The sequence below is a fragment of the Crocuta crocuta genome, unplaced genomic scaffold (genome assembly GCF_008692635.1).
Source record: "Crocuta crocuta isolate KB4526 unplaced genomic scaffold, BGI_CrCroc_1.0 scaffold190, whole genome shotgun sequence".
In the NCBI taxonomy this organism is placed as follows: domain Eukaryota; kingdom Metazoa; phylum Chordata; class Mammalia; order Carnivora; family Hyaenidae; genus Crocuta; species Crocuta crocuta.
In genome coordinates, this window is record NW_027527955.1 from 10,750,716 (window position 1) to 10,775,466 (window position 24,751).

Below are 24,751 nucleotides of genomic sequence, written 5' to 3' on the forward strand. Positions count from 1 at the left end.
CTCCAGCCTTCTCTGGTGAGTGCCCTTCTTTCTCCTTCATGGTCCCATCAGCAGTACTTTCCTCCATTGTCACAAAACCATCTCCTGATGACCCGCCTGCCCCGTTTAGCCATCACCTCATGTTTCTACAGCACAACCACTCTTGCTCACCATCTTCACCTTCTTTTTCTGCATTCCCTCTGAACCCTCTCCGTCAGGCTGTGTACCACCGTCCCACTCAAATTGCCTTGTTTGCTAAATCTTTCACATTGGCAAAGCCAATGCTTGATCCTCTATCCTCATTTCCCAGACCTGTGGGCAACATGGGAGCCCTCTCCCTACACTGCCCTGGCCTCCATTATCGCTCCTGTTTCTGATTCCAAGCAAGTCTCCCTGCAACTTCCTACATGCCCTGCCCTCTCCCTGACCCACCCCCAGGACCTCTCTTACCTCTGCTTACTGCCGCACCTTACCCTCTCTTCTCTAGGCACGTCTGCCTCATTGCTGTTCCACAAACACGCCAAGCACACTCTTCCACAGGGGCCTTTGCACTTGCTGTTCCCTGTGTCTAGAATGTTCTTCCTCCAGAATCTACTTGGCTCACTCCTTAGTCACCTCCATATTTCTGTTCTAGTGTCACTTTCTTGGGAAGACCTTCCTGGCCATCCACTCAGCCATCCCTAATCTGCTTTTCTTTCTTTTTTTTTTTTTCAAGTTTATTTTTTTTAGTAATCTCTACATCGCAAGATTCAAACTCATGACCCCAAGGTCAAGAGTCACATGCTCTACCGAATGAATCACCCAGATGCCCTCCTATTCTCCTTTTCTACTTCATTTTTCTCCATAGAACTTACTACCATTTGATAGCCTACATATTTTTTGATTATTGTTTCCTCCACTAGAATGTAAGCTCTATGAACTAAAATGTAAAAAGACCACTCTTAGGAGGCGGTGCCTTGGTGGCTCAGTCAGGTGAGTATCCAACTCTTGATTTTGGCTCAGGTCATATCTCATGGTTCATGAGTTCAAGCCCCACGTCAGGCTCTGTGTACTGACATAGTGGAGCCTGCTTGGGATTCTGTCTCTCCCTCTGTTTACCTCTTCCCTACTTGCTCTCTATCTCTTTCAAAATACATTTTAATTTAAAATAAAATACTAAAAATAATATAAAAATAATTGTTAATTTAAAATAAAATAATATAACAATTTTTAATTTAAAACAAAAAATATTAAAAAATTAAAAGACCACTCTGGGGAGATAGAGACATCCAGTTATGGAATGAATTCAGCATGGGCATGAAATGGGCATGGTATAGGGAGTATAGTCAGTGACATAATAGAGCTGCAAGGTGACAGATGGTGGTTACACTGTGATGAGCACAATATAAAGTTTTGAGAAGTCAAATCAACTATCTTGTACACCTGAAACTAATACAACACTCTGTCAACTATACTCAAATAAACACATTTTAAAAAAATAAAAATAAAGGGACTATGGCTGCTGTTTGTAGGGAAGACTGTACGGGGCTGGGGGTGGGGGGCAGTTGGAGGCTAAGGCAGTGTCCGAGCAAGATAGATAATGAGGGCCTGAGCTAAGATGAGAAAAGGTCAGGGGCTCCTGGGTGGCTCAGTTGGTTAAGCGTCTGACTTCAACTTAGGTCATAATCTCACAGTTCATGAGCTCGAGCCCCACATGGGACTTTCTGCTGTCAGTGTAGAGCCCACTTCAGATCCTCTATCCCTGTCTCCCTCTCTGCCCCTGCCCCTTCCCCCCTCCTTCTCTCTCTCTCTCAAAAATAAACATTTTAAAAATATAGGAAAAAATCAGAGTTTTGGATATATTTTGGAATTATCACAGATAGCGAGAACTTGTTACAAATTGGATGAGGGGTCTGAGAGAAAAGAGGGATTTGTTTTTGGGCCTCGGTGCTTTCATCTTTGAGCTTGTTTCCCCTAACTGTAAAATGGGGACAATTAGAACATCTCCCTCTTGGAACTGTTGCAGAAGGGGATAGAAGACACCCAGTCTCACACAGCGCTGGGCACGTAGTAAACCCTCCGTAAACGTTGGCACTTATTACTACCCCAGAGATGACTGTTTCCCTGCTTCCTGGGTAAATAGGATTACAAAAATATCCACCCACGGAGACTGAGGAAACAAGACACTTTTTGTAGAGTGCACCCTCCCCTCCCGAAGGATAGACTTTTACTTTATTTAACAGAATACTTAACGTTAGTGTTGGAACAGTTTACTTGCACACAGATACATAAAAGGATTCCTCACATTTCGAAAGAATCATAAGTCGCCTTTAAGTAGTGTTTGTCCATTCAATACTTAGCAGAAAGAGTAACTAAAAGCTAAAATTACAAACCTCTGCTGATTAAAAATTAATCCAAAATGTAAGAAAAGTACATCTGAAATAATAATGATTTTGCAGGTATTTGCTGCATTTTAATATACTAGAAACTAAAATACCACACTGTCTGGTTCAGTACAGGATACCTGGCAACACTATTTGTCGGTGTAACTCAGCTTTCTGCAAAGGCAATACCCAGCCCTTTTTGGCTGCCTTGGTCTGTCCTCATTTCCCCCTGGAAAACTGTTTTAAACTTAGTACAGATAACATTCTGCCTCTATTACAATTAGCGCCTTCTCTCAATAGGTCACTTGGTTTGGCAAGTGCTTCTGTGGGGTAACCCTGTATCTTCTTTCAAAACCTCTCAAAGGCAGCCTCCAGGTTGCATGTGAAAAGCTGCCTGTGGGGAATCTAGGGGCTGCTCTGGGACCTTCAGGGGCTTTCCTGCTAGCATCTTCTGCCTCACCAGATCTCCCTGGTTATTGGTTAACCTCCCTGATTATTATTCCCCCAACTCATGGGTAGACCAGCCATTCTTCTTCCTGACCCCCAGGCACCCTGGGAGATGGGTGAGGAGTCCCTAAATCTGAGCTGCCTTTCCCTCCCTGCCCCATAAGTGAATTCCTCCTTAAATGCTTATACTACCTGGGAACCTGCAAAAACAACCAAGAATTTGAATGGGAGCTGAAAGAATTTGCCCAGTGGATGGGTCTCCGCCCCATGACCTCCAGACTCAACTGGAGGACTCTAGCTTCTCACAGTAGGGTCTCAGACGGACCAGCAGATTCACCAGGGAACTTGTTAGAAATGCAGAATCAGGGGCGCCCGGGTGGCTTAGTCGGTTAAGCGTCCGACTTTCGCTCAGGTCATGATCTCGCGGTTCGTGGGTTCGAGCCCCGCGTCGGGCTCTGTGCTGACTGCCAGCTCAGAGCCTGGAGCCTCTTTCAGTCTGTGACTCCCTCTCTCTCTGACCCTCCCCTGCTCACGCTGTCTCTCTCTCTCCTAGAAATAAATAAAAAACACATTAAAAAAAATTTAAAAAAAAAAAGAAATGCAGAATCAGCGGCGGTATTCCTGACCTGTTGAATCAGAATCTGAGTTTTAAGGAGACACAGGTAATTCCCACGCATCTACAAGTTTGAAAAGCCAGAGAAGTATGCTGGCCCCTCCCTTCCTGCTTGTTAGGGAGAATTCTTGTTAAGTGTTCTGTTTAAGGGACTAAGACCAGCCTGCTACATTGTCCTCACTTTCCTCCCTCCCTCCCTTTCTTTCTTCCTTTCTCTCTCCCTTCCTTCCTTTCTGCCTTTCTTTCTTTCTTGATCTCTATGCCCAATGTAGGATCCAGGGTTTCATGCTCTATCAACTGAGCCAGCCAGGCACCCCGTTTTCACTTTTCAAAGAATTGGGAGCCCAGGACTTCCCATACCTACTCTGCTCTGCCCACTCACAGCCGGTGGTTTATTAGGGACCCCCTTCTCTTCTACAAGCCCTGTTTCCCCACTCAAGGCTCTGTTACTGGAGCATTCCCTGGAAGGCAAATTTTCTGCTGTGCTTCTCCCAAAGTAAAGCCTGTGATTGGTGCTTCCTCTTCTGCACCTCTTAGAGCTGCCTTCCCCTGTCCAGTGACAGCCCCTTAGAGCTGGGCCACACTGACCCCTGACCTGGTCTTCAGCCGGATGGGAGAGGTCTCTCGCAGAGCAGGGGACTTGCCAAGGTGTACTCTGAAGGTGAAACCTCCCAGACTCCCCTCACTGCACAGACATACCGCCCTGTTCCTTTTTCCTGCCAGCTACTCCTTACAGAACACAAGTAAAGGCTACCTTCAAACGGGGACACCCAGGGAAGGAGGAGGATGTGGACCGACAACCAGCCTTGGAAAGAGAGTCAGGGCTTCTTGGAAACAAGCCAGCAGGAGGGGCAGGTACATTTAAAATGCACTTGATTCTTTGAAGCTTTGAGGATTTGAGTTTAGGGTTGTTTTTAAGCTTTCCAAATGAGGGGGAAAAAAATTATCAGAAAACTTTTCTGGACCTTGGAAACCAGAGACTCTCCTAAGGTGGAACTGTAAGGCTATTTGGCTCTCAATTTAGTGGTCAGGTTAATTAACCACACATTCTTTCTCATACCTTTATCATTTATTACACAACCGATTCCCATCCCAAAAGATACACTAAAAGTCAACTTCCAATCTTTTAAAAATCTTTATGTACCAAATGCACTGTCCTAGGAGGTTTAGAAAAATTTGCTCATCCACTGGGTGTTATATGGAAACCAACTTGACAATAAACTATTTGTAAAAAAATTAAAAAAAGAAAAAAAGAAAAGAAAAATTAACTCATCGGATCCTTAATGTAATCTAATAAAATATGTACTGTTATTAACTATATTTATAGATGAAGAAATTAAGTCACAAGACGTTAAGTAACTTGTTTACGGTCACACAGAAATAAGGACAGAACTAGAATTCATACCCAGAAAGTTTGGGTGGGTCACAGTCACATGCTGATCACTTGACTATGCTGCCTCTTTAAAGGCCTGGGTATGTGTGTGTGTGTTTATTTATATTTATATTTTAAATTTAATTTCAATTTTATTTATATGTAAATATAAAATATAGTTTAAATATTTATTTACTATACAATACATATCTGACATATTTTTACATATTATATATTACAGATTTTATATGTATATTATATACATCTATAAATCTATATGAGAGAAAGTGTGAAAGAAAGATAGGATTCTAGATGCCGTTTTTCCAAATGGCCATCTTTCCACATGTTTTCAAAACATGCCTAAAACCCAACTTTGAGAGAAGTATAATTTTTCTGTAGATATATCCTCTTGAGGAGTCTAGAGGACTAGTTTCACAAACTTCAGCTTCCTCATCTGAGAAATGTGGTCGCTGGATTAAAGGAACTAGTTTGTCGAGTGACTGTAAGGAGCACGCCAACTTTAAAATTATTAAAATTTCCTGGAAAAATACCCAGGTAATTTTTCTTCTTCAGGTTTGATTCTACTGGAGATGTCATGGCTTAGTATTCCTTAAGCTAATTCTGGATTGTTCTTGTGCCTTTGACTAAACGTAACACAGGCTTGTTCTGTACAATTGGTAATGTCTTAATGCGTGTGTGTCAGGTTTAAGTTTAAATTTCTGTAGTCTCAGCTCAGGCCTTGGGTTCACCCAAAAGGTAACCAACGCTCCAGTAAACAAACGAGGGCAAACTTCTAGCTACTGATGCAAGTTCGCCCTCTGCTGGCCATGTGGAGGTGACGCGGCCTCATGAAGAGACCTCTTTCCTTCCTAGGTACAGCCCAGCTTTAGCCTTTACCCTCCTCCCGTAGCATTCCTATAAGCAACATTTGTTAAGCACGTATCCTGAGCTAGGCACAAGTGTGCTTAGGGCTGGAAATCAAAGATAGATAAAACTGTTGTAGTCTTAAAAGATCTCAGTCTACTGGGGCACACCCAAATCAGATCCTTGTAATTCAACTTGAGAGTTCTGTCATTAGAACTGTGCCTCATGTCCCATAAGTTTGCAACCACAAGTGGCATACAAGAGCCCAAATCAAACACTACAATACAATGCCCTTTTGTTAGGGAAGGAGGACTGTGACTCATTCTAGCATTTTCTCTGTGCACAGAAACAGACGGCCTGTATAGGAGGAACCTGGCTAACCTATGCTTCCTTAGAGACCCAGGCTACCTGGGATAGTCCTGACCATCCCCCTCCAAGGTGAGTGTGGGAAGGGCTGCAGAGAAGGTCAGGATTCAAGAGAGAGAGAGAAAAAAAATGGAGGTTAAAAACAGGGGCCAGGAGGGACACCTGGGTGACTCAGTCGGTTAAGTGTGAACTTTGGCTCAGGTCATGATCTCACAGTTGGTGAGTCTGAGCCCCTGCATGGATCCCTGTGCTGACAGCTTAGAGCCTGGAGCCTGCTTCAGATTCTGTGTCTCCCTCTCTCTCTGCCCCTCCCCTGCTGGTACTCTCTCTCTCTCTCTTAAAAATAAACATTAAAAAACAAAACAAAACAAAACAAAAACAGGGGCCAGGAGGATACGTATGCATTTCCACATTAAATGAATAAGTATATTTAAAATATACAACTAAGATCTCTGACTTTGAGCAAGGAGATTCTAGCTTACCTTCCTAAAACTAGATTTTGTTGGATTTTTTTTTTATAGAATTTCTCTGGCCATGTTTTTGAAACTAGGCCAGGAGACTTCCTGACTTTCTAAAACACAAAAATTACCCTGCTCCTCTTCTCAAATCTAAATCAAACTCTGGACATACCCAGCAACTCAGTGTGCCTTTTAGTTAACTTTGTCTCCTCTAGCAATGATTTTCTTTCCTTTCACTTGAAAAGAAAGTCCTGCTGTAAACAAATAAGCTATACAAGACAGGCGTTGGCGGGGGAAGAACTTGGAGGAAGAAGAACACGTTTTCCTTAATTTCTTTTCAAAATACATGAAGGGACAAAATAAAGGAGAAATAAGTAAAGTGAAGAAATATGCCACTCAGTGGAGTAGTCACTCGACAAATTTCTTGAAACCAACGCCTAAAGGGAACAGCCATCAAAGCAACAAATAGTGGACGTAATGACAGATGAAGACCTTTGCTGAATCTCTAAAACAGTTCATACAAAGGTGTAGTTCACAAAAATCTATGCAAAAGAAGAAAGAAAAGGCAAAATTGGAACCTCATGAGAGTAGAGGAAAAAGCAAAAGGTGAGAAGGGAGAAAGGAGAAGGGGGAAGTAGAGAGGAATACGAAGTATGAGGAGCCACGGGCAGGGGCTGCACCAAGATGAACCTCTTACATTTACAATTAAAATGTAAGAAATGCATGTCATTGAAAAAGGCAGGCTAAGGAGAGTAGAACTTAAATGTTCTCTCTCTCTCTCTCTCTCTCACACACACACACACACACACACACACACACACAGCCAAATATGTGAGAAATGCAGTCAACACAGAAGTGCATAGAGTGGAACATGGAAGCCCCTTCCCCCCACCCCCACCTTCACAAGCAGCTGCCTCTAATGGCAGTGGGAGGGGTGCACAGCAGGGTGCAGGTGGGAGGCAGTGAGCACCTAAGGCAAGTGGCCACACTCTGACCTGCTGAAGCCCAGCCCTGGGTACTTGTGGTTAACCCAAGTGTTTTCAACCAATGGCTTCACAGAAAATGCTTAGACAGGCTTCCTGCCCTGAAAATCCTTACCTAATTCTCAGCAAATATGAGCCCTATTACCAAAAAAACAATCCCCCCATTTTATGCAATCAGCAAAAACAAAACCTACATTTTTATGGATGTCTGAAATGTTAAGAATGTACCTGTAGGGGGACGCCTGGACAGCTCAGCCAGTTAAGCATCCAGCTCTTGATTTCAGCTCAGGTCAATGATCCATGGTTCGAGCACCGCTCTGGGCTCTGCTTTGACAGCGTGAAGCCTGCCTGGGATTTTCTCTGTCTCTCTGTCTCTGTCTCTCTCTCTGTCTTTCTTTCTCTTTCTCTCTCTCTCTCTGTCTCTCCCTCTCTCTCTGTCCCTGCCCTGTTCTCTCTCTCTCTCTCAAAATAAATAAATAAACTTAAAAAAAATAAATTTTTTAAAAAAGAATGGATCTGTAGAAATTCTAAACATAGCGCATTAAGCTTTGTGAAGTAAATTGAATGAAAGTGAGTAAAACAAATACCAAAGGTCACTGTAATGACCAAGGTAACCTGTATGTAGTAGTAAAAGCTGATCAGAAGTTTCACCTGGCTATATAATTTTTTTTATTAAAAAAATTTTTTAATGGTTATTTATTTTTTGAGGGAGAGACAGAGACAGACAAGGAGCAGGGGAGGGGCAGAGAGACAGAGGGAGACATAGAATCTGAAGCAGGCTCCAGGCTCCCAGCTGTCAGCACAGAGCCTGATACAGGGCTCAAACCCACAAACGATGAGATCATGACCTGAGCTGAAGTTGGACGCTTAACTGACCTCGCTACCCAGGCGCCCCTGGTTATATCATAGTTATACTTGTTTTATCTGCCCTAATTCAGGGGAGGTAGGATGGTGGGAGGTAGTGAGGATAAGGATGCGGAAGAGGGGACCATACACTAAAGTGCTGTGCCTGGTGATAAATTAAAACATGTTGAATTTCCACAGTTATGTTAGAATTTAATATATCTTGTGGAAAGGTTTAGAAAGTATTTCCCATATAGCTTTAACACAAAATAAAAACTCCTGAGGAATGGTTAGCATATAGTACTTTACCTATTATATAAATAATAATAAATACTATTTATGTAATACATAATGAATAATATTTATGAGTAAATATAGGCTCTCCTTTATTCAATTATAAAGAATTATAATAACTTTATCAATAATCCTTTATATCATAATTCTGTATGAATTATTAAAGTATCAATTTGGCTTTTAACCAGAATATCCCCCTAGGTTGTAGAAAGGTTAGGACTAGTACAATGCTCTTTGTATCTCCCGTATTGTGCCTTTGTACAGTTGGTTGGTTGCTTGCTTTATACCCTACTTTGTTCCACAAGAGATTTAAGTCTGCTCATGTCTTTCACATCAGAGGTGCCAAATTGCATTGAACTGTCTGCTGCTAGGCTGTGTATATATGTTTATAAAGAATGTGTAAAAATGTATGTCAATTACAGTAGCCATAATAATAGATGAATATATTTGAATAATACTGAATACCAAAACTGATATTAACTGAAACAAGTTACACACACACGCTTTTTCTTTTTTTCTTTCTTTTTTCTTTTTTCTTTTTTTTTTACTCTATAGCTTTTTTGAGCAGTAACAGAAGAGAAATGCATGAAAGATAAAGTCAAGCTGGGGTAGGTCCAATGCAGTGAGTCCTTTGGGGTCCCTATCAGATAAATGGATTTTTATCTGTTTATAGTTATCCAAACAAACACAACAGAATAGAGATGTGAAGGTAACTCAAGATTCAGTCATCTCAACATATAGTCCTTGAAAACTGCTATCTTCTGTCTCCTTTCGGTTCTAAAGGGAAAAGGATACAAATCTCTGTTCTCTCTAGGGAGCTGATCCTCTGTTAAAATAGGCAAAACACATAGTTCCTTATGTTTATTTACAGTGTTGAATTATATAACAGGGTAGAGGTACCAAATGCATTCAATAAATACACTTTCTTTATAATAGAGAAGGATTTCCTGGGGGAATAGAGTCAGGAATGTTACGGTAATTTTGTGACTCATCCAGGCCTAATTACCAACCAACAAAAATAAGATATTCCATAATGCTCTCAGTCTTTATTAAATTCTGGTTTATAGGGCATTATTCTGCTGTTTGCTTTTGTTCAAACAAAGTCTTTACAACCAATATCCCTTATCTGTCAATATGTACCAGGTGGAAATCTTCATTATCATGGAAGTTTATGTGCAAAAAAATTGTCTAGGCCCCTGCTTTGACTATGCAGTGAGCGCAAGCCACAGGAGTATCGCTGTGGTCCAAAGGCCCTGGGTTAACTGGGTCTTACCTGAGGGACCCTGGAATAACACAGCTAACACTGGAGAAACAGAAACGAAAGTCTCAGCCTGTAAAATGGGCCTTGCATGACGCCAGAGGGCAAGTAAAGTCAACAATGGGAGAACAGTGGTGATTAGGACCCAGAAGCTAAGAAAAAGTCTTTAGGAGCCAAGGAGTCAACTAGAACCATTCAAAACTAAGGCTACGGGCCCACAAGGTGGACCAAAATATTCCTCACCCCCCTTTCTCGGTCATTATATTACCTAGTTAATTTACACTAAGAAATTAGTGGTCGTATAAGATGATGACGATGATGATGATGATGATGGCAAGAAGTGGTGTTTTTTTCTCCTTGAATTCTAGACATATGATGTAACAACCCTTACTTATAAGCTACTTTACTGGTTTGCTTGAGTACCCACTGTCACAGGGACCAAAAATACTCAAACAGTGCATTCTCTCTGCAGATCAACAGGGGAATCAGAAGACAGCCCGGTGAACAAGGAATCAGCCAAAGGGAGTCCAAAGAATGAAGTCACAGTGGCATAAGGGTATGATAGCTTAGGCATCCACCTGACTGTTGGAGCACTTTACTCCCTTACAGCATCTACATTAGGACCGGATTGGCCACTGGGAACAGAAATGCTAGTTGGCTGTCTTATGGGATCCAAAACGGTGAGAAAGGAGAGTCAAGAGTACTAGAAGTTCAGTTTCTACAGCTGAGGAAATATGGAGGATTTGGCAGTTTGTTTTTTTGTAAATTGGAGATTTTTTTTTCAAATATAAAACATTTTTCATAGACCCCCCGAAAGTATCCTAGGACCTTGGCATGAAGTCTGTAGTATTCCATGATAATGATCCCTACAGTTGTAGCCTCAGCCAGAGATATGCAGGAACCAGCATTCCTGACGGAACTGAGAAAGTAGAGGCACTGGTTACTAGAATAAGCCATGGATAGAATGCCCCGTAAGAACAGAGCCAGAACTATTCCCCAACACCTGGTCCATAGTAGGCAAAAATGAGTATTTGAAAATGAATGAACAAATTAACAGGTAAACCAGAAAGTCAAAGTAGAGGGATGATAACTAGTTTTAAGTAGTAAAAACCACAAGAGATCAGAATCCAGGAAATTAGATTAAGTCGAAAAGACTATATAGCACCTGGTAATCAGAATACGGATCTAATCATAGTGGTGGCCTCTTTGCATTTCCTGCTGAATTCAAGTGGCATTAAGTTTCTTGATATTTTTTCCAACATTTTATTATGCAAATGTGTAAACATATAGCAAAATTGAGAAAATTTTATAATGAATACTGTACACTTACCATCTGGATTCTATCACTAATATTTTACTTAGTTTAGCACACACCTATTTATTTCTCTATCCAATAGTCTATTCATCTTATTCTTTGTGCATTTCCCAAGTAAATTGCAGACATCATTATATGTCCCCCTAAATAACTCAACATGCTTATCATTAAATAGAGTTAAAAATTTGTTGATTTTTTAAAAAAAATTTTTGAAGTGAAATTTATTTACAATTAAATGCAAAATCTTACTTGTAAATCCCAGGTTTTAACAAATGCCTACAATTGTGTATCCCAAACCCCTACCAAGATATAGAACACTACCATCACCTCAGGAACTATTCAATTTTTTGAGAGTGGTGATTTTCTTGGTAGAGTGAGGATAGAAGTGTTGAAATTTCAGCGTGATCTGATTGTAGCTTAAAATAGTAGGGGAGAACTTTCCGGTAGTCCTATATTGGGGAATAAATAGAACTCCATGAGCATCATCTTCAGAAGTGATCTCAAGGCACATGGGTGGCTCAGTTGGTTAAACCATTGATTCTTAATTTTGGCTCAGGTCATGGTCTCACTGTTGGTGGGAAGCCCTGCATTGACAGTGAGGAGGCTGCTTCTGATCCTCTTCCCCTCTCTCTGCCCCTCCACTGCTTCTGCATGCACAGAGTGCCCCCCCAAATAATTAAACTTAAAAAAAATGATCTCAAGGGATCCATTAAGAATGAACTAGCTGTTCTTGAACTTCAGTCTCAAGTTAAAGACTTGTCTGTCTTGTACAGACAGTATGTAGCAAACTTCTTTCTTCTCTAACATACTCTACACTGATAAACATACAGGAGAAGAGCTCACTTGTATCCCATTTGTATCCCTGACAGGTCTGGAACTCAGTTGGCCTGACTCACTTGCAGAGTCTAGACTCTTCTGAACCGCTTTCTACACTGTTTCTAGTACCCAGACATATTAAATTCCTAAAACCAATAAGCCAATAAGTCTTATTTCCTCTCAGAATTGTGTGCTGAAAACCATTTACAAAGCTTTCTTAGTACAAATCGTAAGGTAATAAAACACAATCATTCATATTACCAGATGTGATCTTCATTTAACTGGTATTTTGCTGTGCAACATTTCAGATGTGACATCTGGCGTCAGAATATAGAACTTGAGTCACATTTGTGTCATACATTGGACATTATGATGTCATCAAAATACTGTATTAAAAAACCCTTTGAAAACTTTTATTATGGAAATATTCAATTATATACAAAAGTAGAGAATATAGTAATGAATCTCCACGGACTTATCACCCAGGCCCCAACAATTATGTTCTTACTAAAATGCATTCCAGATTCACTCATGTTGTGGCATGAATCAATAGTTTGCTCCACTGTATGAATTACCAGTTTTTTTATTCATTTACACCTTCATTGCTGGTTTGGAGGCATTCATGAGTAAATATTCACCTACACATTTTTGAGTAAACAGAAGTTTTCATTTTAACTGGATAAATACCTAGGAATGGGATGGCTGCCAGACCATGTGATAAATGTATATTTAACTTTATAAGCAATGGCAAAACTTTTTCCTGAAGTGGTTATATTATTTTGCATTTCCAGCAGCAATGAATGAGAGTTCCTATTGCTGCTCATCATGGCCAACATTTTGTATCCATCTCTTTATTTTGGCCATTCTAATAGATGTGCAATGGTGACCCATTGTAGTTTTAAGTTATGTAACCCTAATGATTAATGATATTGAACACCCTTCCATATGTTGATTTGCCATTCATTTATCTTCTTAGGGAAGTTTCTTTTCAGATATTTTGCCCATCTTTAAATTGGGTTATTTGTTTTATTACTATTGAGGTTTAAGAGCTCTTTCCATATTCTAAATAGAACTACATTATGACCCAGTAATTCCGCTACTGAGTACCCAAAGAATACAAAACCACTAATTTGAAAAGAGACATGCACCCCTATATTTATAGCAGCATTATTTACAATAGCCAAACTATGGAAGCAGCCCAACTGTCCATCACTAGATGAATGAATAAAGAAGATGTGGTGTACGTATACAATTATTCAGCCATAAAAATGAGTGAAATCATGCCATTTGCAATGACATGGATGGATCTAGAGAGTATAATGCTAAGTGAAAGAAATCAGTCAGAGAAAGACAAATACCACATGATTTCACTTATATGTGAGATTTTAAAAACAAAACAAACAAAAAAGAGACAAATAAAAAAACTGACTCTTAACTAGAGAAAACAAACTGATTGCCAGGGGGGATGTGGGCGGTGGGATGGGTGAAGCAGGTGAAGGGGATTAAGAGTACACTTATCATGATGAGCACTGAGTAATGTAGAGAATTGTTGAATCACTATGTTCCACACCTGAAGCAGATATAACACTATATGTTAACTCTACTGGAATTAAAATGAAAAAAAAATACAGCATGGGTGCGTGGCTCAGTGAGTAAAGCATGCAACTTTTGGTCTCAGAGTTGTAAGTTCAAGCCCCATGTGGGTCAGGGAGCCTACTTAAAAAAATATATAGGAAAAAAGTTATTTATGTATTCTGAATGCAAGCTCCTCATTAGGTATGTGATCTGCAAACAGTTTTGTCCCTATCTACTCCTTGTTATTTCATTCTCTTAACAGATTGTTTTGCAGAAAAAAAATTTTTAATTTTGGTAAAATTCAATTTTTCAACTTTTTGTTTTATGGATTGTGCTTTTGGTGTCATATCTAAAAACAGATCACCAAATCCAAGATCTCCAATGGCTTGTTTTTTTTCTAGAAGTCTTATAGTTTTACATTAATGTTTAGGTCTGTTGAGTTAATTTTTGTATGAGTTATATGTCCAGATTTCCATTTGCACATGGATGAATAGCTATTCCAGCATCAGTTTTGGAAAACACTATCTTTTTTTCTATTGAATTGCCTCTATAACTTTGTCAAAAATAAGTTTAGTACATTTTTATAGGCTTATTTTTGGACTCTCTATTTTGATCAGTTGATAAATTGATATATACATCTGTCTTTTTAACACTAACACACTGTCTTGATTACTATAGCTTTGTAATAAGCCTTAAAATTGGATAGTATAAATCCTCCAATTTTTTTTATTTTGTGTTGTTATTCTTTAAAAAAAATTGGCTCTTCTAAGTTCATAACTTTTTTCCATATAAATGTTGAATCCACTTGTCAATATCTAAAATATGTGTGCTGAGATTTTCCTTGGGATTGTGCTTAGCGTGTAGGTTAAACTGGGGAGAATTGGCATCTTAACAATATGAGTCTTCCAACGCACGAATACAGCATGCGCTTCATTTGTTCAGGCATTCTTCCTTTGTTTCATCAGTGTTTTGTAGTTTTCAGCAAACAGATCCTGCCCATATATTGTAGATTTATAAATAAGCTGTTTATTATAGGAGGTGCTATTTTAAATTTTAAATTTCAAATTTCAGTTTTTCATTACTGTTGTAAACATCTGTGAGCAGTTTTGTTGTGTGGAAATAAGTTTTCAATTCATTTGGGTAAACACCAAGAAGCACAATTGCTAGGTCATATACTAAGAATATGTGTAGGGTTTTTTTTAATGCTTATTTATTTATTTTTGAGAGAGATAACAAGTATGAACAGAGGAGGAGCAGAGAGGAAGAGCAAGAATTCCAAGCAGGCTCCATACTGTCAGCACAGAGCCCAAAGTGGGCTTAAACTCATGAACTCAGATCATGACCTGAGCCAAAACCAAGAGTCAGAGGCTCAACCCAATGAGACACCCAAGCGTCCCTCACAATATGTTTAGTTTTGTAAGAAACTTCCAAACTCTGTTCCAAAGTGATTTTTCCATGTGCATTCTCACCAGCAATGAATGAGATCTCATGTTACTCCACACACTCAATCGAATTTGATGTTGTCATTTTTAGCTTTTGGCCATTCTAATAGGCATATAGTGTTATCTCATTATTGCTTTAATTTGCATTTCCCTGATGACATACAATGTGAAGCATCTTTCCGTATGCTTTACTTGCCATCTGTATATCTTCTTTGGAAGGATGTCTGTTAAGGTCGTTGGCTTATTTTTAAATCAGGTTGTTTGTTTTCTAATTGTTGAGTTTTGTTTTTTGTTTTAAAATTTTTTTAATGTTTATTTATTTTTGAGAGATCATATCTGAGCTGAAATCAGATGCTCAGCCAGCTGAGCCTCCCAGGCATCCCTCTAATTGTTGAGTTTTAAGAGTTCTTTGTGCATTTTATTTCTTTATTTTTTAAAGTTTATTTATTTATTTATAGAGGCAGCATGAATGGGGAAGGGGCAGAGAAAGAGAGAATCCCAAGTAGGCTCTGCACTTTCAGCTCAGAGCCCAATGCAGGCTCAAATTCACAAAACCATGAGATCATGACCTGAGCCAAAACCAAGAGTCAGATGTTTAACTGACTAAGTCATCCAGACATCCCAAGAAGTTATACATTTTAGATAACAGTTCTTTATGAGCTGTGCCTTTTCAAATATTTTCTCTCAGTTGTGGCTGGTCTTTTCACTCTCTTGACATTGTCTTTCACAGAGCAGAAGTTTTTCATTTCAGCTTATCAATTCATTCTTTTATGCATTGTGATTTTGGTATTGTATCTAAAGAATGAAAACCATATTAAAGTCATCTAGGTTTTCTTCTATGTTATCTCTTAGTAGTTTTATACTTTTTAAGTATATTATTCTCTTCCATTAATCTGTCTATTCTTTCACCAGTAAGATACTATCTCTTTATTCTAAGTCTTGAAGTAGGGCACCTGGGTGGTTCAGTCGGGTGGGCATACGACTCTTGGTTTCAGCTCAAGTCATGATCTCACAGTTTGTGAGATCCAGTCCCACATTGAGCCATCCTGGCTGCACTGACAGGTCAGAGCCTGCCTGGAATTCTCTGTCTCCCTGTCTCTCTGCTCCTCCCCTGCTTGTGTGCTTTCTCTCTCTCTCTCTCTCTGAAAATAAATTTAAAAAATAACAAGTCTTGAAGTTGAATAGTGTCAGTCCTCTGACTTTGTTCCACCTCAGTACTGAGTTGGCTGTTCTGGGTCTTTTGCCTCTCCATCAGTTTGTTGATATCCACAAAATAACTTGTCTGGGATAAGAGTTTTTCTTTCTGAATTTCAGAACTACATTAATTAGGCATCAGGAACCTCCATTTTCAAATGCAATTGGAATATATTATTTTCTGCACTAAAATAAAGTGATGAATAAAGTGGAGCAAGGTGGCTCCACTTTTTTTTTTCTTCAGGGAGTTTCTCCATTTTCTGATAAGAAGGGATCATTAAAGGGGCACCTGGGTGGCTCAGGTCATGATCTCACGGTTCATGGGTTGAGCCCCACATCGGGGGGCCTGGAGCCTACTTCAGATTCTGTGTCCCCCTCTTTCTCTGCCCCTCCCCTGCTCATACTCTGTTTTTCTCTGCCTCAATAATAAATAAACAAAAAAAATTTTTTTAAAAGAAGGGATCATTAAAATAATCAGAAGACAGGGGTGCCTGGGTAGCTCAGTCAGTTGAGCATCCAACTCTTAATTTCAGCTCAGGTCATGATCTCAGGGTTCCTGAGTTTGAGCCCCGCACTGGGCCCTGCACTGACAGCATGGAGCTTACTTGGGATTCTGTCTCTCTCTCTCTCTCTGCCCCTCCCTGTATCATGCTCTCTCTCTTTCTCTCTCTCTCTCATTCTCTCAAAATAAATAAATAAACTTAAAAGAAAATAACCAGAAGACAAATGACACCAAATCAATAAAAGTGTAGATCAAATGGTCCTTTGGTAACTATTTTTACTCAATTGTAGTTGAGGAATGCATTGATTAAACTGCTAGCTAACACCGTGGGAATCTACCCCCAAAACCAAGGCACACTGTACACATTGTAGGTTAGCTAATTTGACAATGAATATAGTTACAAAAAAAAAAAAAACCTGCCAGCTAACAAACAAAAAAAATCATATGCTTCTCCTGATGCCCAAGTGGCCTTAGTTATGCCATCTATGGTGATCTAGACTAACTACTGGGTGACAATGCCCTTGTGGCTTAACCAAAGTAATGGTGATTCAAACCAAGTTGAACAACAAATCCCAAAGTGGAGTGTCCTGTGCTCTTCAGGTTATATTTTTGTATGTGGGAAAGTGTAGGCTACAGAATAACCCACTGTTGGAAATGGAGTTGCTTTCTGGCCCAACTATTGCACTCTGTAATTATTGGCAATGACACTGTAGATCAGCAGGTCAGTTTAAACTCCCTTGTGTGGATCATAATGGATTATAGCTTTGCCTTGGGCCTCATTCTGGCTGTCTGAAATAAGACTCACTGATCCCCTTTGGGACTTATTCATAGTCAGCTGAATCTGTGCCCTTGGCAGAGAGGGGTATGATTGAGGTAAAGACTGCAAGGTGGCCTCATCCTGCTGCTTGGAGTCCTGTTGATAGAAGCTTTGATTAAATGCTGAAGGAGACAAATTAAATGAATTTGCTCTCAGCCTCTGTGGTCAGATTAATCAGAGTGGCTGACGGAGTGGCATACTCATGTAAAAATTCAAGTTGGCCAAGAACGTGTTATTGTGGGCTGAGCGGTGGATTGTTGAGAGAGGCAGTCTGCCATGGGCCCTGAGCATCCGTGCACGTTCTTTGCTGGATATGCCATGAATGCAAAGCCTTGACCATTCTTTACAGGGCACATTTCTGCAGGTTGCGTCTTGGACTGGGGTAATGTCTCCTCTGGCGTTCGCTTACTATACAAACAATGAATCTCCTAAACTCAGTGTTTCCTCTAATGCAACTTATTGAATGCCCAGGCATCCACCACAGGCCCTTTGCGTCACTTCTGTGGGATGTGTGGGGCATGGGGAACAACACAAAGAAACACGAAGCTCTGAATACACTACTTTTGCTGTGAGCAATAAAGTCCTTTGTCTCTGACTCAGGAATTTGTCTTCTGCCAGCATCCACAAAACAGAAACAGGCTAACATGTTAGCTTATATGCAGGGTAAAATCCCAAGCCTTGCATAGTTCTTGATAACCCTAAACTTGGATTTGGCTGATAGTGTTATAACAGAGTCATTTAACTTGTTCTCTATGTCCATATTTCTTATAAGCTGGAAGCCAAATCTAAACATTTCATCAGATTCAGCTTCAGCTTTCAAGGAAGAAATACTGTGCATTTGTGCTGTGTTCTTCCTATTGCCCCACATTCAGAGACATAGGGTTAGGTTTTCTACTTTTAGTGAAACTAAACTTACTCTGTGGAGTTAGGTGGCTTTAGTACATTATAAAATTCCCCATCAACATTTCAGCTGATAGTTTGAGCATTCATTGATGATCATTGTCTGGATCTCTTATTTCATTAGTGGATTTTAAAGGGTGACATTTAAATGGTATCATTCATCCTACATTTATCCTCTGTAAGTCTTTGGTGAAGGGGAACTTTCTTTCATGAAATAATTGGTTGTCCTAAAATCAGTTCAGCCCTTTAACCTAGGTCACCTCTTCTCCAGGTCCCTTGTTTCAGGGGATCCTACACCTTGAGGTCATCTTCAAGCAGAAACCATGGATAAGAGAGGGCTCCTATACCAGCACCAGCTACATTTGTGCCCTTACTTTCATGGAAAACATACATATAGTGTACATATATGAATGTTTTTATTTAGCTCTTATTTCAAAATGCCCAACATAAAAAGGGTGATAATATTTACGTGTTTATTTGAAGTTGTGTTTCATAACTTTGCTCACAAATAAAGTAGCCATTTTACCAATTTGGTTTTCTAGTAAAGCAATGAAACCATCAAGACTAAGTGTACATTCTACAGAGAAATCCTGATAAGGTTGGCAAAAAATGTCATATTTCTGGTATTTAAGGGAAATGTTAGAAAATAATCATACTATGATTGGAATGTGTTTTTTAAGCTTCTAAAAGATAAAAGTCTATGGGAAATGGATAATTGATATATAATACAAAAAAATAGATACCATTAAAAAAAAACAAATTTCTGATACACCAATAGAGTGGATAATTCTCACAGACACTAAGTTGTGTAAAAAGTCCAAATACAAAAGAATACATATGGTAAGATTCTGTTTACAAAAACTCCAGCAACATGGAAAACTGATTAATGGTAAAAGAAATCAGAATAGTAGGTGTCTTCAGTGTGTGAGGAGTTTCAGGGGAAGGGGCAAAAGGAAACTTTGAGATACTGGAAATGTTCTGGGTGTTAATGTGGGGGATGGTTACATAGGTCTATATGTTTATAAAAACTCATCAAGCTATGTACTTCATATCAATGCACTTTATGTATTTTACTGCATTAATTAGTTTCCTATTGTTGCTGTACAAGAAACCACAAATTTATTGGCTGAAATAACACAAATTTGCTATGTTACAATTGTAGAGATTAGTCTAGGGGCACCTGGGTGGCTCAGTTCATTGAGCATCCGACTTCGGCTCAGGTCATGATCTCACGGTTCATGGGTTCAAGCCCCATGTGGGGCTCTGTGCTGATAGCTGAGAGCCTGGAGCCTGCTTCAGATTTTGTGTCTCCCTCTCTCTCTGCCCCTCCCCCACTCACATTCTGTCTCTCTGTGTCTTTCAAAAAATAAACGTTAAAAACAAAAAAACAATTGTAGAGATTAGTCTAAAATGGGTCTGCAGGGCTGCATTCCTTCAGGTCGTTCTAGGGGAGAATTTATCCCAAGGCTTTTTCCAGCTTCTAGAGGCCACTCTCATTCCTTGACCCATATCACTCCAACCTCTACTTCCATGTCCTTCCCTGTCAGACCCTCCCGCTTCCCTCTTATAAGAAGCCTTCTGACTAGTTGGCCTCCCTGGAAAATCCAGAATAATCTCCTCATCTCAAAATCCTTCATCATATTTGCAAAGTCTCTTTTTTTAGAATATTTTTTAAGTTTATTTATTTTGAGAGAGACAGTACATGCAAGCAGGGGAAGGGCAGAGAGAGAGGGAGAGAGAGAATCCCAAGCAGTCTCTGTGCTGTCAGAGCAGAGCCGGACACAGTGCTCAATCTCACAAACTTCGAGATCATGACTTGAGCTGAAATCAAGAGTCAGATGCTTAACCAACAAAGCTACCCAGGTGCCCCAAATGAGAGCTCTTTTTTAAGCTGAGAGAAAACAAGAACAACTTCATTAAAGTGAAAGATAGTAACATGGAATTTATTAACAAACTTACACAATTTACAAAAATGTTTTGTTCAAGATTTTTCAGTTTCCATCCTTGCAATTAATAGATAGGAATATGCTTAATTATGCTGAATTGGAAATGTATTGCTCTCACTTGACTATTATTTTAAAAGGCATGATAAATGGATTTAAAGATTTTTTTAAATTTAAAATACCAAATTGGATACTTTATAAATTTGAAATGAAATGTAGACCATGTTAGCCAATTTAGCAGAAATTATTAAAACATAATAAAAAAATGAACAAGAGAAAACACAAAGGGGCACCTGGTGGCTCGGTTGGTTAAGCATCCAATTCTTGATCTCAGTTCAGGGTTATGAGTTCAAGCCCTGTACTGGGCTTCATGCCCAGTGAGAAGCCCACTTTTAAAAGAGTTAGGGAGAGAGAGAGAGAGAAAAAAACGTATAGATTTTGAGGCCAAAGAGCAATTTAATCAGTCTAATTACATAAACGTTTAGATCCACCTAACATGTTTTTACCTACTTTCTTGGAAAGAGCTTCTTACTTATAGCAATACTTAGTTATTTAGTTGAAATGGGACTCAGTGCAGTAGTGTAGTTACTGCAAAAGCAACAAAATCAACTGCAAACACTTGACAGAGGAGATTATAGAATCATATTAATAGACCCAAAGCTAATATTATACAATTAGTTGAAATACTAAGTGCATGGATTTTATTAAATTCCATTAACAAGACTGTTTGAAAAATATCTTCTACTGCCATTATATATATTAACTTAATATATATTTAATTTTTAGCATCATGATAAGAACATTACTTATTGAAATTACTTATTTATTTTAGGAGTTATTCCTGGACTGTTTTTCACTCCTAATCCAACACTGTCCTGAGAAAAGTACCATGCAACTTCTGTTTAGCCTTTTATACTAGTTTCTGTTCTCCATGCAGACACTATTCTCTGATACTATCAAAGGTTTTGCTCTCCAAGGTATTGTTAATCACAAACAACTGAATGTATGCCTCTTTATTTAATAGTAAGGGCATTATATTGATTTTCTGAAATTATCTATATAGATACATTATATTATCTAGGAGTTACATTTCAGGAGAGTAAAGACGACAAAGTATTAGTTGTGTAAAAAGGAAGCATGGAGTCTGGGGAGGATGAGAACCAATGGTTGAAGGAAGAGTTTCTGGTGAGGTAAAATCAAAACCAGGATGCTGCAACCAGGGAACTGATAAGGAGAGATAGGGTAGGAAAGGTGAAGACTGACGAAATGGAGGTCCACCTGATCGATCCATGAGGGAATGTGGCTTTGCTCCTAGTCTAGTCGGTACAAAAACTCCTAATAATCTTTATGACTATGTTTAAAATATGTACACAGGTATTTAAAAGATCTTGGTATCTGCTTTCTGACTACTCATATTAATTAAGATTAAACCAACCACGAATATTCTTTGTAGCCAAACAAACAAAGTCTTATGTAGTTTTCAGTAAGGATGCCAAGAGAATTCCATAGGGAAAAGAATGGCCCTTTTTAAAAAAAATTTTTTTTAATGTTTTATTTATTTCTAGGAGAGAGAGAGAGAGACAGCGTGAGCAGGGGAGGGTCAGAGAGAGAGGGAGTCACAGACTCTGAAACAGGCTCCAGGCTCTGAGCTGACAGCACAGAGCCTGACGCGGGGCTCGAACCCACGAACCGCGAGATCATGACCTAAGCGAAAGTCGGATGCTTAACCGACTAAGCCACCCAGGTGCCCCTAAAAATTTTTTTAAATGTTTGTTTATGTTTGAGAGAGCGTGAGCAGGGGAGGGGCAGAGAGAGAAAGGGAGACAAAGGATTCAAAGCAGGCTCTGGGCTGACAGCAGAGAGCCCGATGTGGTGTTTAAACCCACAAATTGGGAGATCATAACCTGCGCTGAAGTTGGACACTCAGTGGACTGAGCTACACAGGTGCCCCAAGTAGGGCCCTTTTAACAGGAGATGCAGAGACAGCTGGATGTCTGCACACACACAAAAGGTGAATACCTACTTCACATCATACAGAAAAATTAACTTAGAATGTCTCAAAGACCTAAAGTAGGAGCTGAAATTATACAACTCTTAGAAAAAACCTAGGAGTAAATCTTTCTGACCTGGGATTAGACAATGGTTTCATAGATATAACACCAAAACACAGTGACAAAAGAAAAACTGGATAAATTGGGCTTCATCAAAATTAATTTCTGTGCTTCAACAGACACCATGAAGAATGTGAAAAGACAACCTACAGAGTGGGAGAAACTATTTGCAAGTTGTATAATGTGGTAAAGGACTTGCACCCAGGTTATATAAGAGTTTATACAACACAAGAGCAAAAGATTAAAAAACCCAATTTAAAAATGGACAAAGGATCTGAGTAGAATTCCTTCAAAGAAGATGCACAAATCATCAATAAACACATGAAAAGAAGTTCAACATTACTGGTCATTAAAGAAATGCAAATCAAAACTACAGCAAGGGGCGCCTGGGTGGCTCAGTAGGTTAAGCGTCTGACTTTGGCTCAGGTCTGATCTCACCGTTCATGAGTTTGAGCCCGGTGTTGGGCTCTGTGCTGACAGCTCTGAGCTTGGAGCCTGCTTCACATTCTGTATCTCCCTCTCCCTCTGCCCCTCCCTCGTTCACACTCTGTCTCTGTCTCTGAAAAATAAATAAACATTGGGAAAAGAATTTTAAAAACCTACTACACTGAGTTACTATTTCAGACCTAACAGGATAGCTAAAATTATAAAAACAGACAATAATGAGTACTGGTGAGGATGTGGAGAAATTGTACATTGCTGGGCTTGTAAATTGATGTAGCCGCTTTGCAAAAAGTTTGGCAGTTATTCAAACCTTTAAACGTAGAGTTACCGTATGATCCAGAAATTCCATTCCTAGGTATATGACCAAGAACATTTAAACACACGTTCACTAAAAAACCTGTACACAAATGTTCCTAACATTATTATTCATAATAGTAAAAAATGGAAACAACCCAAATGTTCACTGATGCGTGGATAAACAAAATATGGTGTATTTATTACAGGGGAATACATATTATTTGACCACAAAAAAGGAATGAAGGACTGACACAGGCTACAACATGAGTGAACTTTGAAAAACCATTATGCTAAGTGAAAGAAGCCAGACAAAAAGGCCACAATTGTATGATTCTATTTATATGAAATGTCCAGAATAGGCTATTTCCTAGAGTCAGAAAGTAGATTAGTGATGGCCAAGAGCCAGGTGGCAGCAGAATGGGGAGTGACTGCTAAGGGGTATATGGTTTCTTTTTGAAGTGATAGCAATGGTCACACAATTCTGTGGATATACTAAAAACCATTGACTTATACATTTTAAAAGGTTGAAATTTATCATATGTAAATTATATTTCAATAAAGCTTTTATTCTTTTAGATTCTGTGTATAGATTTCTTTTCTACAGCAACCTGTCTTAGTGCATTTAATGTAGAAATCTATTTCTAAGAAATTCAGTTTACATACTGCTTTCTGGGTTTTAGATGAAGTGTGATTATAATATGTATTTATTTTAGGGGCTTTCTTCATTTGCTGTTCTTTGAAACATTTATAGGGTGCTGATGAATTAAGAATATAAAATGGGCTTTTACTCTTTTTCCTGAAATTTTAGGAAAATTCAAGTATCTTCCTAACTTTTTCTTTTGCCTCCTTTCCAAAGCTTGACATCTCTTTTTAGAGAGTAACTTAAGTATTTGGCATGAATTGAGATCTGCATTAGATGGTAGACATGATACATACAAACAGGAAGCTTGAAAGAAGGAATATATAATAATTTATAAAGCATTTGGTTAAAAGTTTGGAATAGCTGAAGTAAGAGGGGGAAAAAAGTATTTTAATTATGCTCAATTCTTAGTAGTTCCATTTTCCTGCACTGAAGTCCTCTGGGCAAACATAACCTTGGAGCTAACTCACACTGTTGGTATTTCAAACTCTTTCCTTTCAAAGTGATTTTTTTTAAGTAGTTTTCAAAGATTCCAGAGTTCTGTAAACTTTACCAACAATTTTAAGTAGTCTCACATTCCCTGTGACTCAGCTTACAAGGTCTGAAAAGGTTAGTGGCCTAGGAGTTATGCCCCAAATTGAAACAAGGCCTACCCAGGATCGCATCTACCTTCATAGACACACAGGTCTTTTTTTTTCCCCCAAAAAAACTTTATTGTTTCAAGTGGCAAAATGTTATTGGTCTCTGTGGGGCACCTGCAGGACCGAGGGAGACCTGGGGCAGGGCTGTGCCCATTACAAAAATCAAAGGCTTTTATAAAAAATATTATAAATTGGTATCAAAAGAAAACCCAAGGGAGGCTGGAGGAGGAAGCAGAGAGGGAGGCGTGAAGAGAGCGAGGAGGGGCAGGGGGAC

At 39.2% G+C, this 24,751-nt stretch overlaps 1 protein-coding gene and 1 long non-coding RNA gene across 6 annotated transcripts in view; one reads left to right on the forward strand and one right to left on the reverse strand.

The window, feature by feature from the left end:
* The window catches only part of TRIM13 (tripartite motif containing 13), a 38,254-nt gene extending 25,989 nt beyond the window's left edge, over positions 1–12,265 (reverse strand). Inside the window, exon 1 of the mRNA XM_077752601.1 lies at positions 12,233–12,265. Within this exon, the coding sequence (XP_077608727.1) occupies positions 12,233–12,248 (16 nt within the window). The 5' untranslated portion in view covers positions 12,249–12,265. The remainder of the gene's footprint in view (positions 1–12,232) is intronic.
* The window catches only part of LOC144222089 (uncharacterized), a 110,099-nt gene that overhangs the window by 85,066 nt on the left and 282 nt on the right, over positions 1–24,751 (forward strand). For 2 of the 5 annotated variants that reach the window (XR_013332289.1, XR_013332288.1), the window contains exons 5-9: positions 3,343–3,451; positions 4,126–4,257; positions 5,985–6,076; positions 10,313–10,396; positions 12,025–12,365. This is a non-coding gene — a long non-coding RNA (uncharacterized LOC144222089). Of the gene's footprint in view, positions 1–3,342; positions 3,452–4,125; positions 4,258–5,984; positions 6,077–10,312; positions 10,397–12,024; positions 12,366–24,751 lie in introns of those variants that run through there. The other 3 variants (XR_013332287.1, XR_013332290.1, XR_013332291.1) reach the window with 3 other exon arrangements.